At 43.3% G+C, this 26,176-nt stretch overlaps 2 protein-coding genes across 6 annotated transcripts in view; one reads left to right on the forward strand and one right to left on the reverse strand.

Moving 5' to 3' along the window:
• Positions 1–2,814, forward strand: part of fbxw11a (F-box and WD repeat domain containing 11a) — a 17,273-nt gene extending 14,459 nt beyond the window's left edge. For both annotated transcript variants that reach the window (XM_085179252.1, XM_085179262.1), the window contains 4 exons: positions 438–548; positions 628–706; positions 1,189–1,353; positions 1,463–2,814. In XM_085179252.1, the coding sequence (XP_085035378.1) occupies positions 438–548; positions 628–706; positions 1,189–1,350 (352 nt within the window). In that variant the 3' untranslated portion in view covers positions 1,351–1,353; positions 1,463–2,814. The remainder of the gene's footprint in view (positions 1–437; positions 549–627; positions 707–1,188; positions 1,354–1,462) is intronic.
• fgf18a (fibroblast growth factor 18a) lies at positions 2,462–15,843 on the reverse strand. 4 transcript variants are annotated; one of them, XM_085179319.1, is made up of 5 exons: positions 13,336–15,841; positions 9,928–9,967; positions 9,659–9,836; positions 7,883–7,989; positions 2,462–7,747 (listed from the first exon to the last, which is right to left on the reverse strand). In XM_085179319.1, exons 1-5 carry the CDS (start codon positions 13,365–13,367, stop codon positions 7,475–7,477), a joined length of 630 nt encoding a protein of 209 aa, XP_085035445.1. In that variant the 5' UTR covers positions 13,368–15,841; the 3' UTR covers positions 2,462–7,474. The 4 variants fall into 4 exon arrangements, with proteins under 4 accessions (XP_085035445.1, XP_085035434.1, XP_085035425.1 ...); XM_085179308.1 differs by having other exon boundaries at positions 9,659–9,839; positions 13,336–15,839; XM_085179299.1 differs by having other exon boundaries at positions 9,928–15,843.
• Positions 15,844–26,176: the final 10,333 nt, after the last annotated feature.

A 26,176-nucleotide genomic window follows, 5' to 3' on the forward strand; every position in this document is an offset into this window, starting at 1 on the left:
CTTGCAGTTTTCACAGGTGAGATTTTTATGTGAAGGCGCAGCGAAAGGAATTGTGATTGCATCAGCATAATACACAATCAGCAGACACGTTAGGGCAAATGGATAAATATTGAGTCTTTGGTCTTAGCAGTCACTTTATTTGGCAACTAGATTGTGCCTTTGTGACTGACTTAAACATAGGGAGTTATGCACAACTGTTAGTTGTCTGTTTGAAGTCTGTCCGTTTCAAAGGTTGTAATATTTTAGCTGAATTTAACATGAACACTTTTTATTTACAAGCATTTGCAATTTCTTTTTCTCTGAACAAGTGAGCTGAAAGTTTAAAAGTCCCAGTTTGACTTGTCAGTGTTTGGAATGACATTTTGGCACAGATTGCTGTGTAAACACTGCAGGGTCTGGATCTTGGTGTTTGTTTACAAAGGCTTCTCTTTCTGCAGGTTATGGGACATAGAGTGTGGGGCATGCTTACGAGTGTTGGAAGGTCACGAGGAGTTGGTGCGCTGCATTCGCTTTGACAACAAAAGGATTGTCAGCGGCGCCTACGACGGGTAAGTCATGCAAATACACCGTTTTGTGCACAGACTTTTGTTTTGGGTTTGTTTTGTGACATTTTGATTTGCCGTGCAGCAAAATTAAGGTATGGGACCTGCAGGCAGCCCTGGACCCACGAGCCCCAGCCAGCACATTATGTCTGCGCACTCTAGTGGTGAGTAACAGCGATTTAGCATCCCCAAGTGTCTGACTAATGAAGTGAGTGCAGCGCCTCTGGGGAAGGGGAAAAAATGTGGATGTTTGTCTTTTTCTTACTAAAAATACAAGTAAATTTTAATTTTGATAGTTTTAACTATCAGTAAATGTCACTACATTTAATGTGCATATTTGTTGATATTCAACGTAATCACCATCCAGATATTAGTTTGTACATTCACCTAAAACAAACAAAAAACATTACAAATGCTCTTGAAAATACTCTCCACTAAATTTTATTGCTCTTTATTAAATAATTGTGTGTATAGAGCACTGGGCATGGATGATTCATTACAAATTAACTGTGTGACTCTGGTGGAAAACCCATTGTTTTAACTTCTAGTCAGGCCTCTTTAATTTATGGAGAACAGTAGTTCTTTTAATAATCTAGCTCTGTGTGCTTATTATGTAAAATTATTTCCTAAATTGTTGTGTTTTCAGGAGCACTCTGGTCGCGTGTTCCGTCTGCAGTTTGATGAGTTTCAGATCATCAGCAGTTCTCACGACGACACCATTCTGATATGGGACTTCCTGAACGTCTCAACCAACGGGCAGTCAGAGGGACGGTCTCCTTCGCGTACCTACACGTATATTTCTAGATAGCAGGTACCTAGATACACCTGGCACTGTAAAACCTTTCCATAAAAATCCAGCATTCTGTGTTTACCCTTGTGGTGCAGACCCACCTGTGTGACACTCTGGCTTTCTCACCCAGGTGTCACCATCAACCGTACCCTTTCTTGGAGGAACCCAGGGCTGATTGGTTGATCGGTGCATCCGTCATGGAAAGGAGCCCATCTCTTCTCGTTCCTCCTTGTCATCTCTCTGTCCATCTCCCACTCAGACCCCACAACCTCCTCCTCTCTGCCAGTTCTGACAGACTCTAAGCTTGTGCCCATTGCCTGCCCAGTAAAGCGACATATACACACACAGGTCAACACTGATGAGGATTCCCTACTACAAAACCAATGCAGCGCTCCCAAGAAGCTCACCTTCTACTACTAATTTATGTTTTGTAAAGTACACTAATGACAGTATTAACTTAGACCTTATATAAGTCACAAGCTCCCCCCCCCCCCTCCCTTTTTTTTTTTGGTCCCCTTGATACAAACTTAAAGCAGCTGCTTCTCCTCAGTTTTCAGTCCCAGCCAAAACTGGTTTCCACTGATATGGAATCGCTTATAGATATATATTTATAAATATATATATTACATAGACACGCGCACACACAGACACACATATGTACATGCACAGTGGCACAGTTGGACAGAGGATGACCGGAGCTGTGATGCGGGAGACAGAGACTCTTTACTCAGCTCTAGGAAAGAAGGGAAGGATGGGAGCTGGAGGGAGTGAAGGAGGGAGGGAGAAGTGTTTGGGATTGCATCCCTTCCTCCCTTTCACTCTCTCTTATGTCTCCCTGTCTCTCTCTTTCTCTCCACCCACCCCACCCTTCCTACGCTCCCTCTCCCCAACCTCCAGAGATGCACACTCGTTTGGAATATGGGGGTGCGCGCACATACACACTCAAAGTTTGCAAGAGTGTGTCTGTGTATGTGGACTTGTGAAATGGCAGAACGGAGCAGAAGCGTCACAGACATGCATGTGAGGGTGCCTTGGATACAGCATCCTGGTACACCTCTGCTCTTTTTTTTTTTTTTTTTTTTTTTTTTTTTTTTCTTAAACTCTTTTCGTTTTTTTATTACTGTTCTAATTTTATTTGAGTATTTTTGGTTCTTAGTACAAAAAAAAAAATCATACTAAGCGTAGTCCTTTCTTCCCACCCTCTTGCTCTTTCTGTCTTCTTCCTCATTCTTTCTTCTAATCTTGACCTCTTGTCCATCTGTCCCTTTCACACCATCTTTCTCTCCTTACATCATCATCATCATCGTGCTTGCTTTGGTTATGAGAGAAGCTGGAATTCAAGAGCTCAAATTTAGCTGTAAACGGAGTTGTCTTGTCAAAAATTGTGTTGTATATTAAAAATGATTTTTTAAAGAAGAAAATGACCTTATTGTGAATAAAGTACTTGACAGTGGTGGAGTGTTGAGCCAACTGTAACATGAATGAGTGTGTAGTTGTCTATCTGTTCTCGTCTGTGTGGATGGCATGTGTGGTGTATGTGTGTGTTGCACTGCCTCTCCATCTGACTGAAAGTTCATTAGGCCTTTATCTGAAGTATATTGTAAACAGGCTAGATGGGAAGGAAGTAGCTGTTGTTACCTACAAGAAAACCGTTGGACCGAAAAATACCCTTACACACAATGACACTTAATGTATTCTATCAGATTGTTTGCAGACACACATTGTTTGGAGTACATGCAAATCTGAAAGAATGCTGCATGTAAATGCTGTCTGTCAACATGGAACATAGCCCTTTGACAGGTACTTATCTTTTACCCTATTGCGTTTTCTAAATAGAAATGGCGTTTGTTTTTGTTTTTTCTTGTTATTTTAAAAATTAAAAAGGATGGCAAGCATTATAAGAGCACACCTCGTCCTGAACATGTACATTAGGTACTGCACAAAATTTGAGTACAAAAATGTTTAACATAAAATCCATGGGGGAAATTATTAGTTCTCCCTACTAGTGATCATCAATTTCAGTCTCCGATTAATGACGATGTTCAGAAAATGGGTGCCAGTGGCTGAGAGTTTGAATTTAACGGAAGCCAGTTTGCATCTTGGCCTCAATAGTCAACTATGAGATAGAGAGATATATGAGAGAGACAGATATAGATTTTCTTTTTCTTTTTAAAGAAAGGAATACATGCTGGTGAGGTTGTATTCCATTGCTACTGTTCAAGTATTGAATGCAGCCACCAGGTGGGGGTATAAAATCAGCTTTCTCCTACAAGCCGATCTGTTTATGAGTCTGTGCCTCTGTGACTGTTGGGTAGCCAGGTTTGGAGTCTAAACAACCTGTTACAGCAGATCACATGCCCACTGTTGTAAACACTAACTGTGAAGGAGGGATGTATACTTTAAAAAGCTTACAGTGGAGGACTTCTAGCAAAGCTCTGGGTAGTGTAGTTGAGATCTATAATACATTTGTTATTGTGCAGTGTGTTTTCTCTAGGAGGAAGAGAAGGAGGGGAGGTGGCCTGCTGAGGGGGTTGGTTTTCTTCATTTCTGGGTTTAGTTCAGTATAGTAGAATGTTTCAAATTCTGGGAATAAGTTATGTGGGATGGATTTGTGCTTGGTGGAGCACCATTAATATATGATGTGTGTATGTGTTGGATATGGGTGTGTGTGCTTCCTCTGGGTCTGTGGGATTTTGGCCCATAATTCCTGCAGCTCTCAGGTCACAGCTCCGTTCTCACGCACATATTTGGCATTCCTTCCTCGACATGATTACCATACACCTTCCACTCCGGGTTTGGCTATGCGGAATATTTCCATCATTCCCGAGTGGAACTGGAGCAACGTTCCAAAAATGAACAGCTCGCCCCACCGCCACCACCCCCTACTCACTTGTCTTTATCCTATCCCTCCCACCTCACTGTCTCCTCCTTGTACAGCCCCCCAGTACAGATTCCTGCTGCTTTGCAACAGGAATCCTCTGGTACAACCCTTTTCCCCCCTGAGTCAGCTGTTTGTGTCTGCAGACATGATTGGGTCATTTGGCAGTGACATCTTTTCACTGACCTCCTGCTAGGATAGGGAAGGAAGGGGAGGGATGGGGGATAAGATGAGCAAAGAAGCAACTATGAAACTGTATCTCACTACTGCTTGTTGTCTGATCCTCCATGATGGAAATTGACTGCAAAGCTTTACAGCAGGGAAGTGACTGCTGGTTTTTGCACAGCAACTAATGCTCAGTATTTTTTTTAAGTATTTTCAAATGGTTCCTGTGTTAGGCTGGTAAATCTTAGATATGTATTTTCCATGCATTTTAATGTCTGAGCTACGGTGACTATTTCAGCCCATAGTGACTATGAAAACTTGAGAACCTGTTCTGCCGAGGTCCCTTGCACCTTGACTCTGTTAGACATCTGCTGGTAAAAGAACTTCTAGTTTGGACGGTGTATTTTTGTTGCTGTATTTCAACTTCCATTTCAACTTCACAGTACCTCCCAAATCTGGCTGGTGAAAAAGAGGCAGGTTTTTGCCATTACTCAGCATTCCTGTGGTATTTGCTCAGAAACCATTTCAAAACTTTTATACAGTTTAACAAAAAATGAATAAAATAATGTGCTATCAACAAATTTTAATTTGCAGCCAGTATCTTGTTATAAATGCAAAAAGTAAGCCTCATACAAATGGGCAAAATTGGTTGTTGTAAGTTATAATTTTATATCAAAATACTCGATACTGTTACTGTGATATTTATCTCCTGCATGCTTAAAATATTAAGTTAGATACTGCAAACCCTGCTTGTCTCAGATTTACAGCATTAGATCACCAATTCTCCCACAAACATAAAAAAGAGATTAAACCTGCGACTACTAGTGGTTTACACATTTGCCTAATAAATGAAAGAGAGCTGGTTTTATCCTGGTAGGACACACAAATCCCTTGAGGGTTGCAAAAAGCAGGGCATCTTACATAAAAAAACAGGCATAAGGATTGACCTGATCGTAGCTTATGGAGCTCAAACCTAACGCCTTCTAAAGATTTTCAATCAAAGGTGATGTCTTGAGATTTCGTTTTTTCAATCAGTCCGAAAACCAAACAGTGATGAATCTGTTATTTAAATCAATTATTTTATCACAGTTTTATTTAGTGTGTGTGTGTGTGTGTGTTTGTGTGTGAATATTCATCTGTAAAGAACAGAGCTCTTACTCAAATTGTTAAATTGTCTCAGAGGCTGATTGGTGACCCACAGTTGAACCCAGATACCTGTAGATGTGGCCTAGACAGTTACAGCGGTTAGCTGGGTACTGGTGTTACTTAACCAGTTTGCATAGTGAGTTTCTCTTCCTCTTGTAGAAAGGCTTCTAATGCCAAAGCGTAAAACAACAAAAAACAGCTTTGTTCCAGCAGCTACCACTCAGAAGTCACAATTTTGCAATCCTACATAATGCTGCATAAGTTCTATTATAATTTATCTATCTCAGTGTATTGTATTTAGCTTATCTTTTGTCTGCTTGTTCAGAAGATCTGCATGTGAGGACCCTTAATGCAGACCAAATCTACGTAGAGGTGAGCCTGAACCTGAAAAAACAAGTTCTAAATGATATACAACGTATTAATCACTAGAAGGTCAGATCAGGTGTGTCTGTGAAAGTGGCCCTTTAAACAGAACGGAGCAGGTGAAGAAGAAGTTGAATGAGGACGGGAGACAAAGAAAATGTTTCTGTAAGGTTTACTGAGTCGAGAAAGACTGCTGCACACAGAGCTGAAATAAATAAATGAAATAATTTTATCATAATAATTATAGTAACCATCATAGTAAGATTGCTTATTTAGGGTTTCTGTCTTCTTTTATATATATAATATATATATAGAACTTTCAATAAATTGTTCCCTTTAATATTTTTTTCTCCTGTGTTTATGCATGAGACTTTGGTTTGTTCCACTGAATGTCCTGGTAGCAGCACTCTGTATCCACGGTATCGCACAGGAGCATCATCCCCTGGGTCGTTTCCATAGCGATGCTAAAAGAAAAGGCACCCTCCCCGGCGGGCTCGGCCCTGGCACTCATCATCCTCTGTGCCTAAAGGCTGAGGATGTCATGTCCTGTTGGGAGGGAGGATTCATGAAGAAGGTTGTCTTCCAGTTGTCTTTGGTCAGTTGTTAGTTTGGTTTTGCTGTGATTTTGCTGGCTGTTTTTGGTGCAGCTTGTTTTTTTTTTTGTGTGTGTGTGTATTTTTTTTCTTATACATTCCAGTTCCTAAAGCTTCAGTCCCTGCGGTGAGTTGTCACAGGTTCATGCAGGGACTACATGGTCCCTTTCCAGAGTCCCCCGTGATCCAGCTTCACTCATGGTTGTTGCACTCGCTCACTCACTGACACACACACTCTAACATACATTTTCTCATTGACTTCTTGCAAACATGCAATTATTCAGTAAGCCACTCATTCGAACATTCCCTCATTCACCCTGCCATTCATCCAATAGCCTCACAGGATGGCACTAATTTAGCAGTGAGACAAATAAGTGCGACACATGTCAACAGTCCATTACTGGTCCATTTGATCTGAGCAGATCACTATATCCCTTTTGTCCATTCCACCATTTTCATGTCTTCTCCATCATTCTTTCCCTTTATCTGCAGGCTAAGCACCCACTCTCTTGTTCAGTCAGTCTTTCTCACCCTTGTCTGTTTTGCATGGTCCAGTTGTAATCCCATACTTGACATTGTCCAGCTGGTACAGAACAGGAGACACAAAGGCCTTGTGGTTTTTGTGGTTGTGAACTAAAGGCCTTTGTAGACCCCAGGGACTCTGGCTGCCCTTCAGGTTCACTGTCAGTGTATCTAGAAAATGAAGGGAAGCACACCAGGTCCAAAGAGCTTCCAGCACTGGACCAATTATTGGTCTCGTTGGTCCAGTAAGGGGAACTTAAACTGAGAGGAATGATCATTAACTAGGGAGGCTGTAGTGGCAAATAAGGTGTAGAGCTAAACCCCATGAATGATTCATTAATATTCTGGTCAATGTTTTTCCCAACAAAGGGAAGTGTTCAGTCATGTGTGACAGAAGGAATGAAAGGGTTAGCTATTGGCAGGCTCAGGTCAAGGCTTTGGATGACAAGACAGTGGGTGCTAGAGTTAGCCACAACTAGCGGGGCCCAGTAGCGCGCACCCTCTTGCCCCGCTTGCTGACGGTGGTGAAGCGAAATGGAGTGGTGAGGTCAGGCTGCTCTCCCGGTGGGAAGCGTTTCATGAAGTGTACATCCTGTTGGTTGGGAAGCGTCTGCGGACCACGGCGAGGACGCCCTTTTTTAGTAAAGCCAACATACCAGCCCGTGTAGCGCGCTGACATTAGAGCTGTGTAGTGGTTTTCTAGGACCTTTTCCACAAAGACACAGTCTGCACTTCGATTACTGGCCTTCTGAGAGAGCAGAAAAACCACAGGTATACACATACACACACACACAGAGGGAGAGAGAGAGCGAGAAAAAAGGCTGGTCAGAAAGAAGTAAGAAGATATTCTGGATTAACATGTGTCTAAAAGAAGAAGTCTCACCTTTCCTACCAGCTTCCCACGGCGGTTCATGCACAGGTAGAAATTGGTTTCTTTGCCACGGATTCTCACCTGGCTACCAAAGGTATCAGCCTCCACTACGAGCTGGGCTTGTGAAGGGACATACAAAGGGACATACAGACATTAGAGCCATAGGTAGTGTGGACACATTGCGTACTTGTATATAGTCAAGATTTAAAGACTTTCCACAAATAACAAGACAGAGGGCTAATGGCGTCCTAAATTTAGGGCTTGTTTAGTTTTGCATATCGGCCTTGCCAAGAACAACATTCAAACTGACACTGACAGACCTTTTGTTGAGCACCGTAGATTACTGACTGCTGTTAAATCTAAACCAGCCCTTTAAAGCAGATAAGGCATTCATACTGAATCACAGTTGTAGGATTCATAGTTGCTATTAAACACACTGATAAATCACAGACAGATGTAAATGTCTCTGGTTGGGCAGATGGTTGTCAGATAAGCCTGGTCACACACATGGATGTGAGGCCGCTGACCAGAAATGGGCCTTGTAAAAAAGATAAGAGCCAAGACTAGATGGAGCACCGTGAGCAGAGAGGAGCGGGAACACACTCAGACTGAATGTCTGTGATATTGTTGTTTTAAGATGTGTGCATGTGCGCTTCTGCCTCTGTGAGTGTGTGCAGGTGCATGTGTGTTTATCCTTCATCCTTCCAGGCAACAGCGCTTCACTAACTACACATCTTTAAAGAGCGTTTGTGCCTATTTAAAAATAAAATCCCTAAAACGGTTCCTACATGACCTTAGTCAACAAAGGGGTCAAGAGAAATCAATACCTCCCTCCCTCTTGCCCCCTTCGCCTCTCTTCCCCCAACTCTCTTCTCATCTCCCTTCTGTTCTTTCACTTAATGTTTAGACTTTCATGCACTTGCTTTATATCTTCGCTCTCTACTCTTGGTTCCCATGTCTAATGCCTTGATGACACAGTTGGTCGGATTTAGGTGGATTTGCTGTCTTTCGGGTAGTATTTGTCCAAAAAAAAAAAATCTTCCCTATCTCTTGCATCTGGAGTCTAGTTCCTAGCTTGACGTGCTGTGTTTGTGACCTGGCACCCTTATCAATGCAAAGGATGTGCTGCTGAGCCCCATGCAGAAATGTGAACTCCACTTTTATGGCTTGGCTTTCTTCTTCCCATTGATTCAGGGGGGGTTAAGAATGGGTTAGCCATCATTACAGACAGAGGAGGAAGTGGGGGATGGACAGGGACAGTGTTAGAGGATGGATGGAAGAAGGGGGGGGGTTCCTGCTGTTCAAATCCAGAGGAGATAACAGTGAGGATGCAAAATCAATGGAAGGATCGATGAAGGAGATGAGTTTCTAACACTCAGCCAGTCACTCTACCTGGCAGGCTTCTCCATCTAACTCACACTTTATTTCACACACCAACTTCTCTCTCTCTCTTTCATTCTCTCTCTCCAACTTTCTTTTCCTCTCTAGTGAATCATTGAGTCAGCAGCCAGTCGATGAGGTCTTTGTACTCCCAAGACAAGCTCCACTGCCCCTCTGCCAAAGCCTGGGGAGATGTGTGTGTGCTTTTGTGAGTGTGGCTGCACAGTTGCATTCTGTCTCCATTCATGCATGCACTTGGTCAACCTTTAAGTCTTTGTACTTGCAGCTGTTAGATAGTGTGAGTGTGCACTTTGGTGCGAGTAAGCATCTTTCTCAGCGTGCATACACACATAACATTTAAGCTTGTCCACTTTACACCGTACCCACATGTTTGTGTGTGTGTATTACCATATTTGTCTCCATCTTCACCCCGGGCACTGATTTTGCGTCCCAGCACCTGGACGTGCTTGCCGCTGGTTCGGCTGTAGAGCTGGTATACTCTGTGGTGTCGCCGACTCATAGTGTCTCGCACCTGTGTCTGGTTCTCCACATGCACACTGAAGTTGACTCCATCCATACCAAGTACCTGCTGGAACACCCACACCCACCCATGAGTAAAGATCAATATACAACTTCATGCCGCACAATCACTCTTTGTCATGCCTGCTGTTTCTCACCTGTAATGGATTGCACATCACCAGCAACATCTGGATACATCTGAAATAATATAAAACAGATGAGCTTAGAAGAATGTAAGCAACACTGAATGCTGGAAGAGTCAAGCATGACACCATCATTTCCATCTCTTTCTTCTCTGCCGTTCTTTCTGTTCAACATCTCATTTCCTTATTGGGTCATTACTCACAGTTCTGGGTGTGCTGCTGGCACAGCAACTTGACATAAAGACAGGCAGATGTCCAAGGATCAGCAGACAGACAACACCCAGAGCAGTGTTTATTGTAACGCTACCAGCCTTCTGCCCGAACCCAATTTCTGACCCGTCTGTGACTTTTGCTACACCAAAATCTGGCCTGCAAATGACCTGATTGGAGCATAGCAAAAAATGGCAAACATGCCAAGACAGCTAGAACATGTTTTGGTTTGGACATCTAAGGGAGTGGGCTGGCATATTTGGCTGCTCTGCATATGTAGACAGCTGAGTTGGACTACAGGTGTTCATTCTACTGTGATGTGGCTTTTAAGAGCTGTGGACTGTGGTTAAATTTAGAAATGAATAGACGAGAGCAAGAGCTACTGAAACACATGGAAAGATAATTTATGAAGGAATTGACTGGTGGTGATGCAGCAGGCAGAAATAATAAATACCGCACACGTAGAAGTATACTTTTGCGTGTTATTTCTTATTTGTTATCGCTCTCTAGCTAAACATTTAAATGATGTTTAGATTTAAACACTTAGTTACAGTTACAATTATAATTTTTCTCACTTCATCACATTGCTTAATTGAAGCTTGGACCTTGACCTTGGATATATTGAATGTTATTTACAGCCTCAGAAAGGGAGTGATTGTGTTGCGCAAAGCCTACTTTGGCAGTTCTTGAACTGCTCTAAATTAGTGGCTGAAGACTTGATGAAGTTCAGAACCCAGTGTGTGGGCTGAAAAGCAATTCTACGAATTTTGTCTTTCCCCACCTCATCTTATGCTATCTCTCTGTGTGCCTCTTCTCTCTTTCTGCTCCGCTCGTTTTCTCTCCTCCCTATCTCTCTTCAAACTTCATGGTTTCTCTGCGAACTCTACCTATTCCTATCCATGCCTGCCTCCTATCTGCCTTTATGTTTAGAGTTAGCGAGGCGACTCCTCCACACTGTCATGGGCATGCACACAGATGTGCAGATGTGTGCATGTGTGTGTACAGGAGAAGCAGGCAGCTGACAGCTGGGCTAAAGCAAAAGGAATACACTCTGCTGAGAGAGGAAGAGAGCAAGGAGATGAGAGAAGTGCACGACGACAGAGGAAGGGAGGAAGGTGAACTGAGAAAAGAGAAAGAGAGACAAAGTCAAAGAAGGCTGACAGAGAATAAAAGAGGTGGCAGATAAAATCAGAAAGAACAGGCAAATGCGCAGATGTGAGGTGGAGGAGACACGCTGAAAAAAAACAACACATCACAAGGTCATGCATCTCAAAATGAGAGACACGTGTAACCACAGTGTAGACTGATGTGAGAAGTAGAGAAAAAGATAAATAACAGGAAAGAGAAGAGGTGTTCAGCTCATGCCCATGGTAACACGCTACTGCCTCCTGTCACACACACATGTATAAACAAAACGTCATCACATCATCACCCTTTTGTTTCCTTTCTCTTTTCCTTCTTTCTCAGTATTGCCTTGCGTTGGCTTCTTAATCGTTCTAATAGATGCAGACATCCTGGGAAATGCAGTAGAGCATTGGCCCTCACATTTTGCCTGCGCAGGCGAAAAAACCTGAGCGCCTGTGCATTGTGAGGACTCTCAGCTGTTAAAACACCACGGCTGCACTGCTGCCGAGGACACTGTAGGAAAAGTGCCTCAGCACTGGATTCTCCCGCTCCCACAAAAACCACAGACACTCCATATTATGCCAGCCACAGAGAGAAAAAGAAGCAGAGAGGAAAGAGGGAGACAGGATCAGCCAGGAGTGGGGGAGGGATGAGAATAGGAGAGAGTAAAAGTTGGGGAGAGTAAAGACAGAAGGAGGTATGGAGAGAGGGAAAGCCCGGTACACCTTGGCCAGTTGCCAAAGCAAGCAATGATCTGACATCATAAATGTGCGTCCCAGCAGATCTACCATATGGAGTCTGTGGTTAGACGAGCAGGCCTCAGTATCGAGGACTGGGCACCAGTGTGGAGTGAGAGTGGTCGACCTGGTGGGACTTAGCACAGAGCAGCGGTTTCAGCTGTGTGTAGCAGTGGTTAACGTGGTAGGCCAACGCTGGAGCAGTGGGCTTCAGCACAGTGCAAAGAGTTTCAGATGTTCTGCGGCAGGCCTTCGTTAAGAATACTGGTTCAGCGAGTGGGTGTGTGAGTGGTATTGGCAGTAACAGGGCTTACAGCGCAACATTTGTGAGAAAACCAGAAGGCCTAGACATTGTTCTGTGGCTTTAGCAGAAGAGCAGTAACAGGTTGTTGTGGCTAAAGGCCCTCGGCTGAAGAATTATGATGAAGTTGGTTAAACAGTATGTGGATGAATAAATGGAGCTGTTGTAAAAATGATAGGTGAGGCAGAGATGAGTGGAGAGATGATTGGCTCAGGGAGACCTAAACTAAAACCAGCAGACTAAACAGTGAGCCTGCTCATCTTCAGACACTGCCAGGGGCGTCATCATTCATCAGTTATTAATTCATACTTTTTTCTTTTTTTCTTTTTTAACGGAGGAAGTATCTATGGAAAAAGCATTATAGGGAAGAAAGCAAGACAGATGTATGTAGTTAGATGGGTAGGTGGAGAGAGGGTGAGGGAGACACACAAAGAGAAGGAAAGTCAGGAAGACACCAGCAGCAGCAGGAGCACACACCCTGTCCAGGTTGTGTGAGGAATGAGAAGTATCTGGAGATGACTGCCATCTGGGAGAACACCGCCGACACAAAGAAAGAAAAATAAACCCCTGGCTTTTAACAAGACACACCTCCAATGGGCAGCCCCTTGAGCCCATATCCTCCTCCCTTAGATTTGCTCTTGGCACTTTATCATTTTCCTATCACACTAGATAGAGCTTGTGTTATTTGACTTCTCAAATATTTTCAATAGGAAAAAACATTTTCTTGGAGATGAGAAATGGTCTTTTCTAAGCCAGCCTGGCCATCCCTGAAGTAAATGCAGATGGTGATGGAGATGTTTATGGCAGGTTTTATGAGTTACAGGGCCCTGACTCTGACCCAGTGACCCTGAACTGTCAGCCAATCAAAACAGGGCTCTATGGCATGTTTTCTATGGGGACTGATTAGGAGTGATGTAATCGCTAGATTCTGCAACCTTTCTCTCCATCGTCTTCTCGCCTACCCAGAAACTAGTTTAAACAACTGAAACACAATAGAACCTGAGGAGTGAAGCAATAATATTTGATGATAAAGTGATAGAAGTGACTTACAAGACGGTCAGCGTGGAAAGAAGGGACCACATTGCTTCCCCCCTCCACTATGGAACTTGTCCCAGAGACAGTCTCCTCGCTCGGTTTGAGCCAGTCCGACAGAGTGGCTCAGAGCCCCCCTCTGTGTTTTGAAACCGGTGGATGTTGTGCAGAGTCAAAGAGTGAGCGGACACTCCTGTTGGCATCGGCGGCGTTGTGCCCCGGTTGCCCCGGCGTAAGTAAATGTGCGGGCACGGGCAAGTTGGGGTCTGAAGCTGGGTGAACTGTGCCACTGTGACCGCCGGGCAACCTCTAACAGCTGTCCAGACCGGGGAAGGAACGGATGGGCGGAGGAGCAAAGAGTTAGAATTTTAAACGCTCGCTGCGCGTACCCGACAAGGAGAGGAACAGGTGAAAGCGCGCTCACGCCTTATAGATAGCCAATTCCAGTCGACCCTGTTGACCCTCAGAGTGATGCTTGGCCGAGTGAACAGATGCGGCGCGTGCGTAATCTTTTGTGTAATCCAATGCGTAACGTTTAAGCGTAACAGCAGGCTCCCGGACACCAAAATGAGTTATGTGGTTGCTGGGATGAGACGGGTTGTTTGCCACGCCGCAGACGGGAGCAGGAGGCAGGTTTAGTCCCAGTAGAGCAGGGTCAGATGCTGTTGGAGGTGGGGTACCTGGGCGTGCTGGTGGACGAAACTGCGACCTGGAGAAGGTTGCTCTGCGGGCCCAGGGTAATGCAAGGCAGGCACGGTCATGTCTGCGTACCCACGCTGACTCAACTGGTCTGTGGCTCAGGTGACACCGACCAACAGCGTTTGACAAAGTGGGTGATAAGGTCCCGGAGCGGTCCAGCTCAGAGGGGTATATGGAGAGTGCTGAATGAGAATCGGAGGGGGAAATAAAGGGGAAAGAAAGATGAGGAAGGGAGGGGTGGCTGGAGATGATGGGAACAGCTGTGACTGGGTGGCGGACTCAGCCACCCGCGACACGGCGAGGAAATGACAGCCGCACTTTGCACCTGATTTTCCGGACTTCCCCGCTTTCCTCAGTCGCTGGTTACCGCCTGGCTGCAGTAGTCCTCCCTGCGCCCTCTCGACACAATACCTGCCAAAACACAGCACGATGACATCACCTCCAAAATGTTTGAAGGGGGAAAATGCAATCCGATCTTTTTATTTATTTATTTTTTTCAAACGCAGAAAGTTTAAGCAGTTTCTCTGAAGGGGGGAAAACACCAAAGTCTCTACGTTCCGAGAAAAAACAACTCCGCGGTGGAAGAGGAACGGAGTCGAGTTCACCAGTTTGAGAAGGACTAAAAGTTAACGCGAGCTCGCAGGAAACATGTTTACGCAAAATCTCACTGACAGATCGACTCCCAGTGCAAAACCTGCACAGCTCCTCTTTCCTATATATCTGTTTGTGTTTCCCTGTTTCATTCAGGCACCAGAGGAGGAAACGAAGGAAGGAACGCAAAAAGAGTCCAGCCGTGCGCTTTTATCCACTTCACTGGTATTATGTAGATTCTTGTCCCTTTCAAAAAATTCCAAGGTTTCTTTTCTTAAAAAAAGAGAAGCTCTTCTTGAGGGGGGCTGCACAGGAGAGGCGCGTCGGCAGGCACAGACCTCACTCCAAGAAAAACCAGAACAAGATTTTAACAGACGCGGATCAATCCTCCCTCCCTCCCTCCCATCCCTCTCGCTCCCTCTCTCTCTCTTTCTTGCTCTCCTTCACACACACACACACACACACACACACACACACACACACACACACACACACACACACCTACACACACACACACACACACACACACTTATTGGATCAAAATGTGATTAGTTAGTCGCTCTGCCCTGCCGACCAAAACTCACACTGCACAAATATCCATTTTAACAAGTGCTCCGTTCCATGTGAAAACATTTGGTAATGAGGTGAGATAATTTTAGTTGTTTACAATACAAACCGCCTTGTTTCAATAATTTTCTCGAATCGGGCACTTTTCCTCTGTACTTTGTCTGTCCTGTTACAGCTAATATTTGTTTGTGGCAATTCTTGAATCAAGCTAAATGCATTGGAAACAATTAGAATGATGTCATAGTACCGGGAGTAATTCGCTTTTCAAAAAAAAAAAAGTCCCTTTCAGAACAAATGGGCTTGTGAAAGTATTTTTGGCCAAAGAGAATGTAAAATAAAAATGTGCATTTAAAAGAAATCTCACAACACAAACACCTGCCTTAGCCAGGTGAACAAATCTCTGATCACCAAAGCAGACTTCTTGCCCTCCGTTATCTCTCCAAAAGATAACATCACCTCAGTAGCCTCAGTGGCCCCGGATTTTGGATAAAGGTTGTAAGGTGGAGAGGGAAGAGCTCCATCTCTCTCTCTCTCTCCCTCTCTTTTATTCTCGCTCAACACGCGCACGCGTTCACACACCCTTCAGAGTCGCCGCACTTTTAAGTGATGTATTTTGACTCCCGATTTCATAACTTTTAAGTTAAACCTTAAGAAGGAAAAATGAAACGGAGAATGAGAGACAGTCGGGAGGGCGGTATGTAAGCACGGACACAGATCCAAAACGAACATTTCTCAGGGATTTCGGCAGCAACGCCCGCTCTGCGCTCCCAAAACTCCCTCTCACCGCCGCACAACCGCAGACGGTCAGCCAAGCCAACACAACACTCCTGCCATACCTTTCACACACACACACACACACACACACACACACACACACACACACACACACACACACACACACACACATAGGGAAATAATAGAGAGAAAGAGTAAATTTATCCATGTGTGTGTCTGTATCTGTGTGTGTGTAACAGAGGTTGGTGGGTGTTGGCTTTATACATCAGGGACACTTATCTTGGCTCCAAGTGCAGGCTTATTCTTTTCAACATTGTAGGCTACTTTCAAATCACACACACATGCAGAGACTTCTGCAACTGGACAGAGTTGAGCTGGGCTGGGTAGGGGTTGACTGTGGTTGAATGCCTTTCCAGTCATGCTCCATAGACAAACTTCTGGCCTTCTTTCCTACTACTGGCTCTCTCTGTCTTTGCACCTGTGTCTGGGCTCTTTTTCACCACTCACCACAATGCTGCAAGGGACACGAGTGTAAATGTTGTGAAGAGGGATTTGAACCACATTTTGGTGATGAGGTATGGGCCTGTCTGGTACTCTTAAGCCCAGATGGAAGGGTTCAGAGCAGGAACTATAGCACATCTTGAAGTAAGAAAAAACAGGCAGAGTAGCTCAGATCTATTCATTTACAGTATAAAAAAAGCCTAAGCGTAGTAGGCCTTTTGGCTTAACAGTAGAAGGAGATTTGTATTTTGGAGTAACAGATTTTTCCAAAGGCTCTCATTGTGAAATGAAATTTATGCTACACAAATGATCTATTGGAAATGAGCAATAATGTATCTTAGCTCATCAGTACAAACTGGGTGCAAAGAGAAAAACAAAAGACAACTAAAAGGCAGTAGAAGGCAAATCTGGGGTATGTTCCCCAGTTTTTTCAGGTTTGATACTTTTCACTGGGACGATTTCATGTTCTCCTTTCACGTCAGAGACCAAGGGAGATGGAGCTCTGTATGTCTGTATGTTCCCAAACTTTGGACCTGTCCCTCTCTTCTGACATCCAAAATGTTGACATAAAAGGACAATTTTAGTCATTACTCAAAATCTGCATTTTAAGACTACTTTGGTGTCCCCCAGAACTTTGCATCGTCTTAATTTCACTTTTATTTACATTGTGTTTCACGCAATAGGCTTAAATCTATGTTGATACTGTTAGGAACTTCCTGTATGTTAGGTGCTTTAACAAATATAAAAAACTAAGGCCAGTCTTCACAATAAGCAGTTCCATCAATGTATGTTACCTCTGCATGCTGCTGAAAAAAAAAAAAAAACTACATTGAAAACCTTTAAAATAACAAAGTTCAAGAAAACGTCACATTAAGCCAACCAGACCTTTTCTTTGCTCTTCTCTCCTTCTGTCACCTTTCTTTTGCCCATTCATTTTCTGCCTGCCCTATCTGTCTCTTTAATCTCTCTGGCTGTTTTTTTTTTTTTTTTTTATCTGCTCGCTCTGTCCCTCCCTCTGTTTGCAGCCAGCATATTGATTGCCCATGTCTTTGCCTCTGCAGCTCCTGCTTATTGATCCTTAACTAAGACACACAAACTTGTATGCACAAACATCCTCAGATACATGGATGTACCCTTCCCCTTTCCCAATAGCCCCAAAACCATCTTACTTTGCAGCCCAGTTTTGTCACACACATTACTCATACATGTACATGTGCCTGCGCTCCCATGTGCATAAACAGAACCAAAGCAGCACTCACCAGGACACCAGATATTTTTTGCATATACCCTCTGTTGTGTTGAATAGACTTGGCATTGATGGACGTTATGCCTTTGTGCTCCTCTCATGACTCATTAAAGTGAATGAGACCCGTGTGTGTTTGTGTTGGTGTGAGTCTGGGGCCCTGTAGCTGCTGTAGGTCTGGGCCCAGCTCTCTCTTCGTATTTTTCTCTTTCTCTTTGACTGGACCTGCAGGCTTCTTCCAGGGAGCCTGGTCAATATGGTCATTCTGTCAAGCAATTAACATCGATCAGCGCTCGTCAATACCGTCAGCACCCAGACAAAGACCCAGGGTGCATTGCGTGCGCTCGCCCTTTCTCTATCACAGTCCAACAAATCCCCAAACAGCACTCTCATTATATGAGGGCATTCTGCCCTGACCCCAAGGTCATCATGCAGGATTCAATGTTATGGGTGACTGGAGTACAACCTAATGCAGAGCTCAGAGGGTTCTGAGCCGCAGGCCAGTTGTTGACTCATTATTGCAGTTGTGCATACATGTGTGGAGGTGTGGAGAGGGAGTCAAATAGTTTGGTTTAGATATAGGCAAAGACAAGTTGGCAGGCATGCAATATCGTCCCCCTGCTGTTTATTCCAAAGTGCTAGACATTTTGAAAACTTTGAACAGTATAAATGCAATCCATCATTCTGGTGACATACTGTGCGGACTTGGAAATTTCAGATGTGTCAAGTGCAGTGGATTGTGTCCAATTAACTTTGTCTATAAGATATGGGCTGTATATGTTAGCATGTGAAGAGGGATCAGGCCTGTGTGTATGTGGGACCTCCAAAGGGAGAAGAAGACTTGTGGCTTTGATTAATACCTGCAGACATGGACCCTAAACTTCACATCAGATGTTGAGATGTCAGCCTAACATTGGTTTCTGGTATAGATATCCCTACTCTGTTAATCATGGGCCAAGTTTAAACTGTTCCCCAATGTGTAAATGTATGAGACACTTAATAAAGGCCCTTTGATGACAGGGGGCCCATGCAAAGTCAAGGAATGTGTACAGTGTGCCTGGCTTTGAAATGAGAACCTGTTTGCCACTTGTCTCCATCTGCAAGATGAGAGAATCGACAGCTGCAACTAAGCAAGAGCAGGAATTAATTAGTGGAGAGCAATAGCGAGCCATGGCTGAGATGAAGAGAAGAGCAAAATATTGTTTTTATTAGCAGCGATGTTGGTGGTGCACAGCCTGCTCCCTTCTCTTGCTTAGGAAGATTAATCCAGTGAATATGAACGTTTACTCTGCTCCATCTCGGAATCCATTGCAGCTGTTGTCTCTATACATAGCCCAGCTGAGGCACTGGAATAACTTTACTTTGACACTTTCAAGTTGGAGGGTTTGATGCTGCTTTGGACTCATGTCAGGGTAATTATTCACGCAATCTATCCTGTCACTGTTAGGCCAAGTCCTAGTCCTACAGAGTGAATTGGGCTCAGGTAGTTGAGTTTCTCAGACAACACCTGTATTCTGGTCAGCAGTACAATTTTAATTATGTAAGTTATTTAGTGGTTTATTGTCATTATTCTGAGTGAGGTTTGACAAAGTACATAATAATACAAAACATCTGTACCTTGATTAACAAAGAGCATAACACTGCCTCTACAGTATATCCAGAAACATATCAAATCCAGCAGCGGGACTGTCTCATCTTTGCCTCTGTGCCATCTGGCAAGACCACTTGTTGAAGTTTGGATATTTTGCACTGAAGAAGTGGTATGTGAAAAAAAAACATAAAAAAAACAAAACAAAACAAAACAAATACATAAAGACATCAAACTTGGAAGGCACCATCTTTATGCACCTGGATCACATATCAATAACATAAGGAACTCATGACAGAAACTCATACCAGAGGCCAACTATTCAAAAACGTTTGACCATCCCAATAGAATTAACGTGGAGGCTGAAATGAATTTCATCAACAACAAGGAACAGCTGAACATTAAAATTGACATTGATGTTCAAAACTAGCGATATATGCTACAAAACTACAAGATAAACTAATAAAAATCAAACGGCGAGATGTAGAGATGTACGACAGGAGTGGCACTGCACTCTGTGACACAGCTGGGGCTGTTTTGTGTGCTCTGCGAGGATGTACAAGTTAATTGCTTTTGACCAATGATGTTTTACATAAATATGCAATGCTCTGCGACTGGGTGGATGTTTGTTTAATTATGGTCCTTGTGGTTGTGTGTGTTTGGTTGAGGGAGTGTGCCATGACCCTCAGTGACAGCCTGTGCACAGCTGAGCACGTGGAGTTTGTGGCTATAGTGTGAATGGTTACTGGTTATATGAAAAGACTGTGTCAACACGGGTATGCATAAAGTTGTACGTTCCATGGCTGAAATGTGTGTAAGAGAGTTCTCCTGCTTCCCATTCACTGTGATGTGAATTGCAGCTGTGGTTTGTGTTGGACGCTGATGTGGCGTGGCTGTTTTTTTTCTTCCCGTTTCATGTTCAGATGCTCAGTGATGGAATCCATGAGCATGGTAACCTTCACTCCTGTCATCTTTTTCTGTTCATGTCTTCCACACTCCTCCCTTTTCTCTTCCTCCCCCTTGTTTTCAGTAAGTGCCCTTTACTCTTCCCTTCTCCTCTGCTCTGCTCTCCTTTGTTCTGCTTCAGCTCCTGCTCAGTGGGTCCATTTCTCCCATTCTGTTTTTTCCCTTTCCCTGCCTCTTTAGCCTTGCCACTGGGCAGAGGAGGAACTGTAATGTTTATGAAACCCTTTAATGTGCTATGTAATTACCCTGGCAACACCTCCCATCATTACTCATGCCAATAAAGCACCTTCAAATTGACATGTCAGAGTCGGAGAGAAAAAGAAAGAGCGAGGGGGCATAGCGCACACTTTCCATCATCTGCCCTCTTTTACCATTAATCTCTCTCCTTTTCTGGTCTTTCCGCAGTCTCCATTTGTTCATCTTTGTTTTGTCATTTCTTTCATTCTTTCCATCCACAGTTCCTTCCTCCCTGTCTGCATTGCCTTCACTCTGGCTATCTATGACTTCTTCCAGATGCCCAGGTGGTGGGCAATTACAGCAGAACTGCTTTTGGAATAATAATAATAATAATGCTAAAAAAAACATTCTTAAACTTCCTCCACTGAGTCTGTTTTAGGAATACTTCTCTGCATGTTGGAAAGAAAGTGAATGGGCAAGAAAGGAGAGGAGGAGAGTGCAAATTATAAAAAAGAACACTTAAGGTAGGAGTGTAAATGAGGATGCATAAAACAGGCAGGGAGCTGCTGAAGCAGGCATGAATGATGCATTCCAGAAACTAATTGTTGTGAGTAATGCAGAAATGTTTGTTTATGCTAAAAACTTCCATATGCAATTAACACATAGTCTTACAGCAGTCCCACCCTTTCCAGTGCACCCACCCATACTAGTCCTCCGGTCACTATACCTCCCACTTAGACAGCTGAGGCCCTAGCCCTTCTTGTGTTAGCACTTATGCTAAGACCCCAAGCTTTTCCCAAACTGTAATGTGAATGCTAAAGCCCCCTTTAAGCTCTTACTCTAATGCCCTTTGCACACCTTCTTTTCATTATCGTCTTATTCTGCCTTTGTCCTGGAAAAAATCATCATTTGTAAGACAAATATTATAACAAATTAAGCAGCAAAACAATGGGTGGGTGTCTGCCTGACGTCAGCCTACATTTCATTAGCATTCGCTAGGCTAACACAATCCATATGGAGTAGCCTGCAGGGTAGCCCCCTGCTGCCCAGGCTCAGCCCAGCCCAGCATGGCCCAGCTACACTTGGTTGCCACAATCTGCCCCCACCCTCATTCTCAGTCGGCCCCCAGTTTGGACCCCATTCGGGCCCCCGCCATTATGTCATCTTTAATTTGGACTTGTCACACATCACCTGACACCTACCCCCGTCATGCTGTAACCTTTTGTCCCGTTGGAGCAAAAAAGCACTCCGGAGGATTTCTCCCCTCTCTTTTTCTCTCCCACTTTGCCTGTTGTTTTATTCTCCCTTTTCTTCTCATTCTTCCTCTTTCTCTCATGCTCTCTCCCCTCACTCACACTCTCTCTGTTGCTTCTGTCACTTTCTCCCTTTCTCTCCTCAGCCTCTCACTCCATTTAGGCCCACCTGCCTTTCACCATTCAAACACAGGTCTGATGTGTGCCCGTGTGTGTGTTAGAATTGGTGGGAACAATGAAGAAAAATTGAGACAGGATTTTGATGACACATCGGCTCAGTCACCCAGAGCCCTTTTTCCTAGACCCCCGACAAATGAGCTGAATGACGATGATGTATGGGAAGTGACAGTCACAGGGAAAGTAAAGTGTTCTGGAGAGAGCTAAATTATAGACCATGACAGGATTCTGGAGTGAGACGAGGGTGTTGGACAGAGCGGTGGACTTCTGGAGAGCGGCACGGCCATGGAGCTGTCTCCTGTGATGGAAACATGGAATGTGATGGATCTCTGGAATTTACTTGAGGAAGAACAATAGACAAAAAGAAATGCAAAGAAACATAGAAACAAAGAAGAGATGCATGACAATAATCAGGAAGTTATGTGTTTAGTGTGTTCTGAAACAAAGCTGTGCTTATAGCGTATTGTTCTTGGGTCTGCACATACTTATACATACTGAGCATCGCTTGTATGTGTGTGTGTGTGTGTGTGTGTGTGTGTGTGTGTGTGTAACCATGTGTGTTCCATAAGGCCCCCGTGCACTAGCGTTGCCTTGTACACACCCATGTGACTTGCTGGGTGTCTCTGGTAGCCATCCCTCATCACTGCTCTGTTCCCTCAGGTTTCTGTTTTGGCTTAAATCTCCAGTTCTGCTGTGCTGCTTTATTCTTTGTGTTAAGCACTATTCTATTGTACTCTAATCTATTCTGTTGTTTAAAGCGTAACTACCTGGGGCACTTTGATATAGTTTGTTACAAATGATATGATACGTTTTTTATTATCTTTGACTGCTTTGAAAGGCTAAGAAGGACTGATGGAGGATTAAACTGTAGTGACAATAAACTGAGTTTTTAGAGCTCTATTTTTGTAGCGTGCAAGTCATGGGTTCAATTAGCCTCTGTAATAAAAGAATGAATGAATCAAGTAGTGACAGCTGGTAGACAACCATTAGGTTAAATTATTCTCTTCAGCTCAACAGCCTGTATTCAGCCGCATTGGGGGAAAGTAATTTTTATTATGAAGGAACTATTTTGGACCCTAATGATCCTGTGAGAACTGCGCTGACCCAAGTGAAAGGAAACTTCAGAGGCAATAAATACCCAAACAGCTACACATTGGATTAAATACTGAAAATGGAAAAAGAACAGAGAAACACATAACAAAAACATCAAATTGACTTGTTGTTTTGATATAATTCTTTAGTCTGGCTATCAACCAAAGCCAAAAAAATATTCCCACACAGCCACCAAATGCTAAAGAAATCAAATAATTAGATGCTTTCATCTAAACCCATGGTTCACAGCATGGAAATCATGGCCTTTATATGCACAATGATTATCTTTGAGAGACTTTTGTGGAATAGGGTAACTTGTTACTACTGAGAAAACGAAAAATGAGAATAACCTGCAAGAAACTGTATACAGGTATATAAAAAATATTTTTTTTTACTCTACACTCTCTATTTTGGTTGCTGCTTTTAGAGGTCACCACAGCAGATCATCTGCCACCATCTCATTTTATCCCTCTTCTGCCACGCCAACACTCTGCATGTGCTCCATCACTACATCCATAAATCATCTCTGTGGTCTTCCTCTTTTCCTCGTGCCTGGCAGCTCCATATTCAGTATAATTTGCTCAGTATATCCACTAACCCTCCTCTGCACATATCCAAACCACCTTAACCTGGAAAACTAAGTACATCCCATGATTCAGTAGCTTGCAGAACTGCCTTTAGCAGCAATAAATTCAAGTAATTGGTTTTTGTTTTGGCTTTATCAGTCTCTCATATCTTTGTGGAAGAATTTTGGAAAACTACCCTTTACAACATTGCTTCAATTTTTTATTTTTTTTGCAAACATTCAGTTATCCACAGCTCTGTTATGGTCCAACCACAGCATTAAAGTTGTGTTGATATGTAGACTTTGACTAGGCCTGTAGTCAAGTTATTTTTCCTTTTACTGCTGTAGTTGGGATCCTTTTCCTTCCCAGTTTAGGCCAAGCTTTACCTGCCAGACAGATGGCCTCACATATGATTCTGGAATACTTTGGTATAAAGACAAGTTTATGTTTCACTTAATGGCTGATGGTGTCCAAATTCTGTGGCTGCAAAACAAGCCCAAATCATCATCCCTCCACCACCATGCTTTATAGTTGATAGAAAATGTTTGTGTCCTTATTCTGTGAATGGTTTTCTTCAAATGTTGCACTGAGCATTGTGGGCACACATCTCGACTTTGGTCTTGATGTCTCCAATGGGAACTGTTCCAGAAGTCTTGAAGTTTGTTCAGATGCAACTTTGCAAACCTAAGCCCTGCTACCCTGTTGTTTTCAGAAGAGTTCTTAAAGGCTCTTTCAAAGGAGATTTTCTCCTTGAACTCCTTCCAAACAAGCCTTACTTGTTCAGTCTTTTAATATTTGTGATGTCATGAACTTTAACATTTAACATGCTGAGGCCTGTAGAGTCTTAGATGTAGCTTTTGGTTTTTTTGCAATTTCTCTGAGAAATGCACCGTCTGACACTGGAGTGTATTTGCTGGGACGTCCACTCCTGGGAAGATTGTGGTATTTAGGTGTGCTAACAAACACACCAGGCCAGCACCCTGCCAAAATGTCTGTTTTTATAGGGCTGCTAACATTTGCTGATGATAAGTTAATCAAGTGGTTTTGATTAGCAACACCTGGCTCCCACTGACCTTTTTAATTCCTGTGGAAACTGTAAGGGTGTGCTTAGTTTTCACAGAACTGCGAAGAATCTTATGAAAAGATTCTTTTTAAGATGAATGAACAAATGCATAAAAGAGGAATTTAAAACAAATATGTTCCAGCCGTGCAGGCTTTAGAATGTACAACATAGGTAGGTGATTACAGACCGGTCCAAAAAAACAACTCTATCGCTAATTTTCCTCACTCATAACAAATATACTTTGGATGGACTTTTATGTTACTCACTTTTTTAAACTGGCTGCTTTGACTGACAGGTGGTATCAATCAAAGCAGCTTGCAAATGTTTATTGAAAACTTAGCAGTTTGCTCTTTTATCCTAAGATGTTTACTTTTGATCCCAGTGATGGCCATGGGGTTTCCAAACTACTGGGTGATATCATGGTGGCTTTTTGCACCTTTAAAAAAAAAAAAAATCCTATCATACCATAAACGGACCCAGGACAACTGCTTTCAATTCACAATTCCAGTATTTGGACTGCAGTACACTGAGTTGTCTTTTCACATAAAATAAGACAATGAATATGAATCTGTTTTTCTTTTTTTTATCATTAGTTTCTGAGTTCTGTTTTGTCTACATTACACTTCATTTATAGATCTCATATAGATAATACATGAAGGTTTTCACCTTTTTTTCTGCAATGAAACAGAGATGTAGCACTGCAGCTGTGTTTCCAACCAATAACTGTCACATTATGTGAGCTGTACTTTCAGCACACAGCTAAAATCACAATGCTTACGTATTCAAAGTAGTGCGACTGGCTTATAAAATGACAGTGGTGGAATGGTAAATACCAGAGTGACAACATCAGACGTTTGTTTAGTGAGTTTCGAGTGTCTGGTTGCACAGTATGCTCAGTAGCAGAGTGTTTTCAGTGGCTGTGGTCTGTGTGTGTGTGTGTGTGTGTGTGTGTGTGTGTGTGTGTGTGTGTGTGTGAGAACGTACAGTTTGCTCATATGAGTGCACTTTATAATAAGCGTGTGTGTATGTTTGTTAATCGAGTCAGTAGCTTGTTCATCCAGTAGCTGTGTGTGTGTGTGTGTGTGTGTGTGTGTGTGTGTGTGTGTTGGCTCTCTGTGGGGTTGTCGGTTTTTCATGCTGGTTGGAAGTTTATGATCAGTATTTTCCGGCTTGCATGACTTAGCGTGTGAAAATCCATTCACACCCAACACAAACACACACACACACACACATGCCTACACAAAAACACCCACACATAGACACACACACAGTAATGGTGTGGATCTTGATGATATTCCATGTTGTGTCCCTTACAGTATGGTAGTCTTGGTAGCGGTGCTTTGTGGGGGGAGTCAGTGCGTGTGTGTATGTAACTTTGTGTATTTGTGAGTGCAGCTCCATGTCGGTGTGTGTGGAATGAGTGTAAAAGACATCAGACACCGCCGCTAATGGGTTTAATCAATGACAGATGAAATTCTTGTTGTTTTTCTCACCGCAGCACTGTCTGCTCCAATAGGAACAAGGCACAGAATGTGCAGAGAGGTTGATGCGGAGGACTGAGTTTGGAAATCTCACTTATACGTTCAGCTCCTATACATATACTAACAAACACTTGCACACATATTCATAAACCCAGGGAGG

The sequence above is a fragment of the Neolamprologus multifasciatus genome, chromosome 2 (assembly GCF_963576455.1).
Source record: "Neolamprologus multifasciatus chromosome 2, fNeoMul1.2, whole genome shotgun sequence".
Classification (NCBI taxonomy): domain Eukaryota; kingdom Metazoa; phylum Chordata; class Actinopteri; order Cichliformes; family Cichlidae; genus Neolamprologus; species Neolamprologus multifasciatus.

Coding starts and splice junctions, on each gene's coding strand:
- fgf18a (XM_085179289.1), bottom strand. CDS start 10,053: ATGGAAATGATGGTGTCATGCTTGACTCTTCCAGCATTCAGTGTTGCT. Junction 9,840..9,927: donor TGATGTGCAATCCATTACAG/GTGAGAAACAGC, acceptor TGGGTGTTCCAG/CAGGTACTTGGTATGGATGG. Junction 7,990..9,658: donor TGAAGATGGAGACAAATATG/GTAATACACACA, acceptor TCCCTTCACAAG/CCCAGCTCGTAGTGGAGGCT.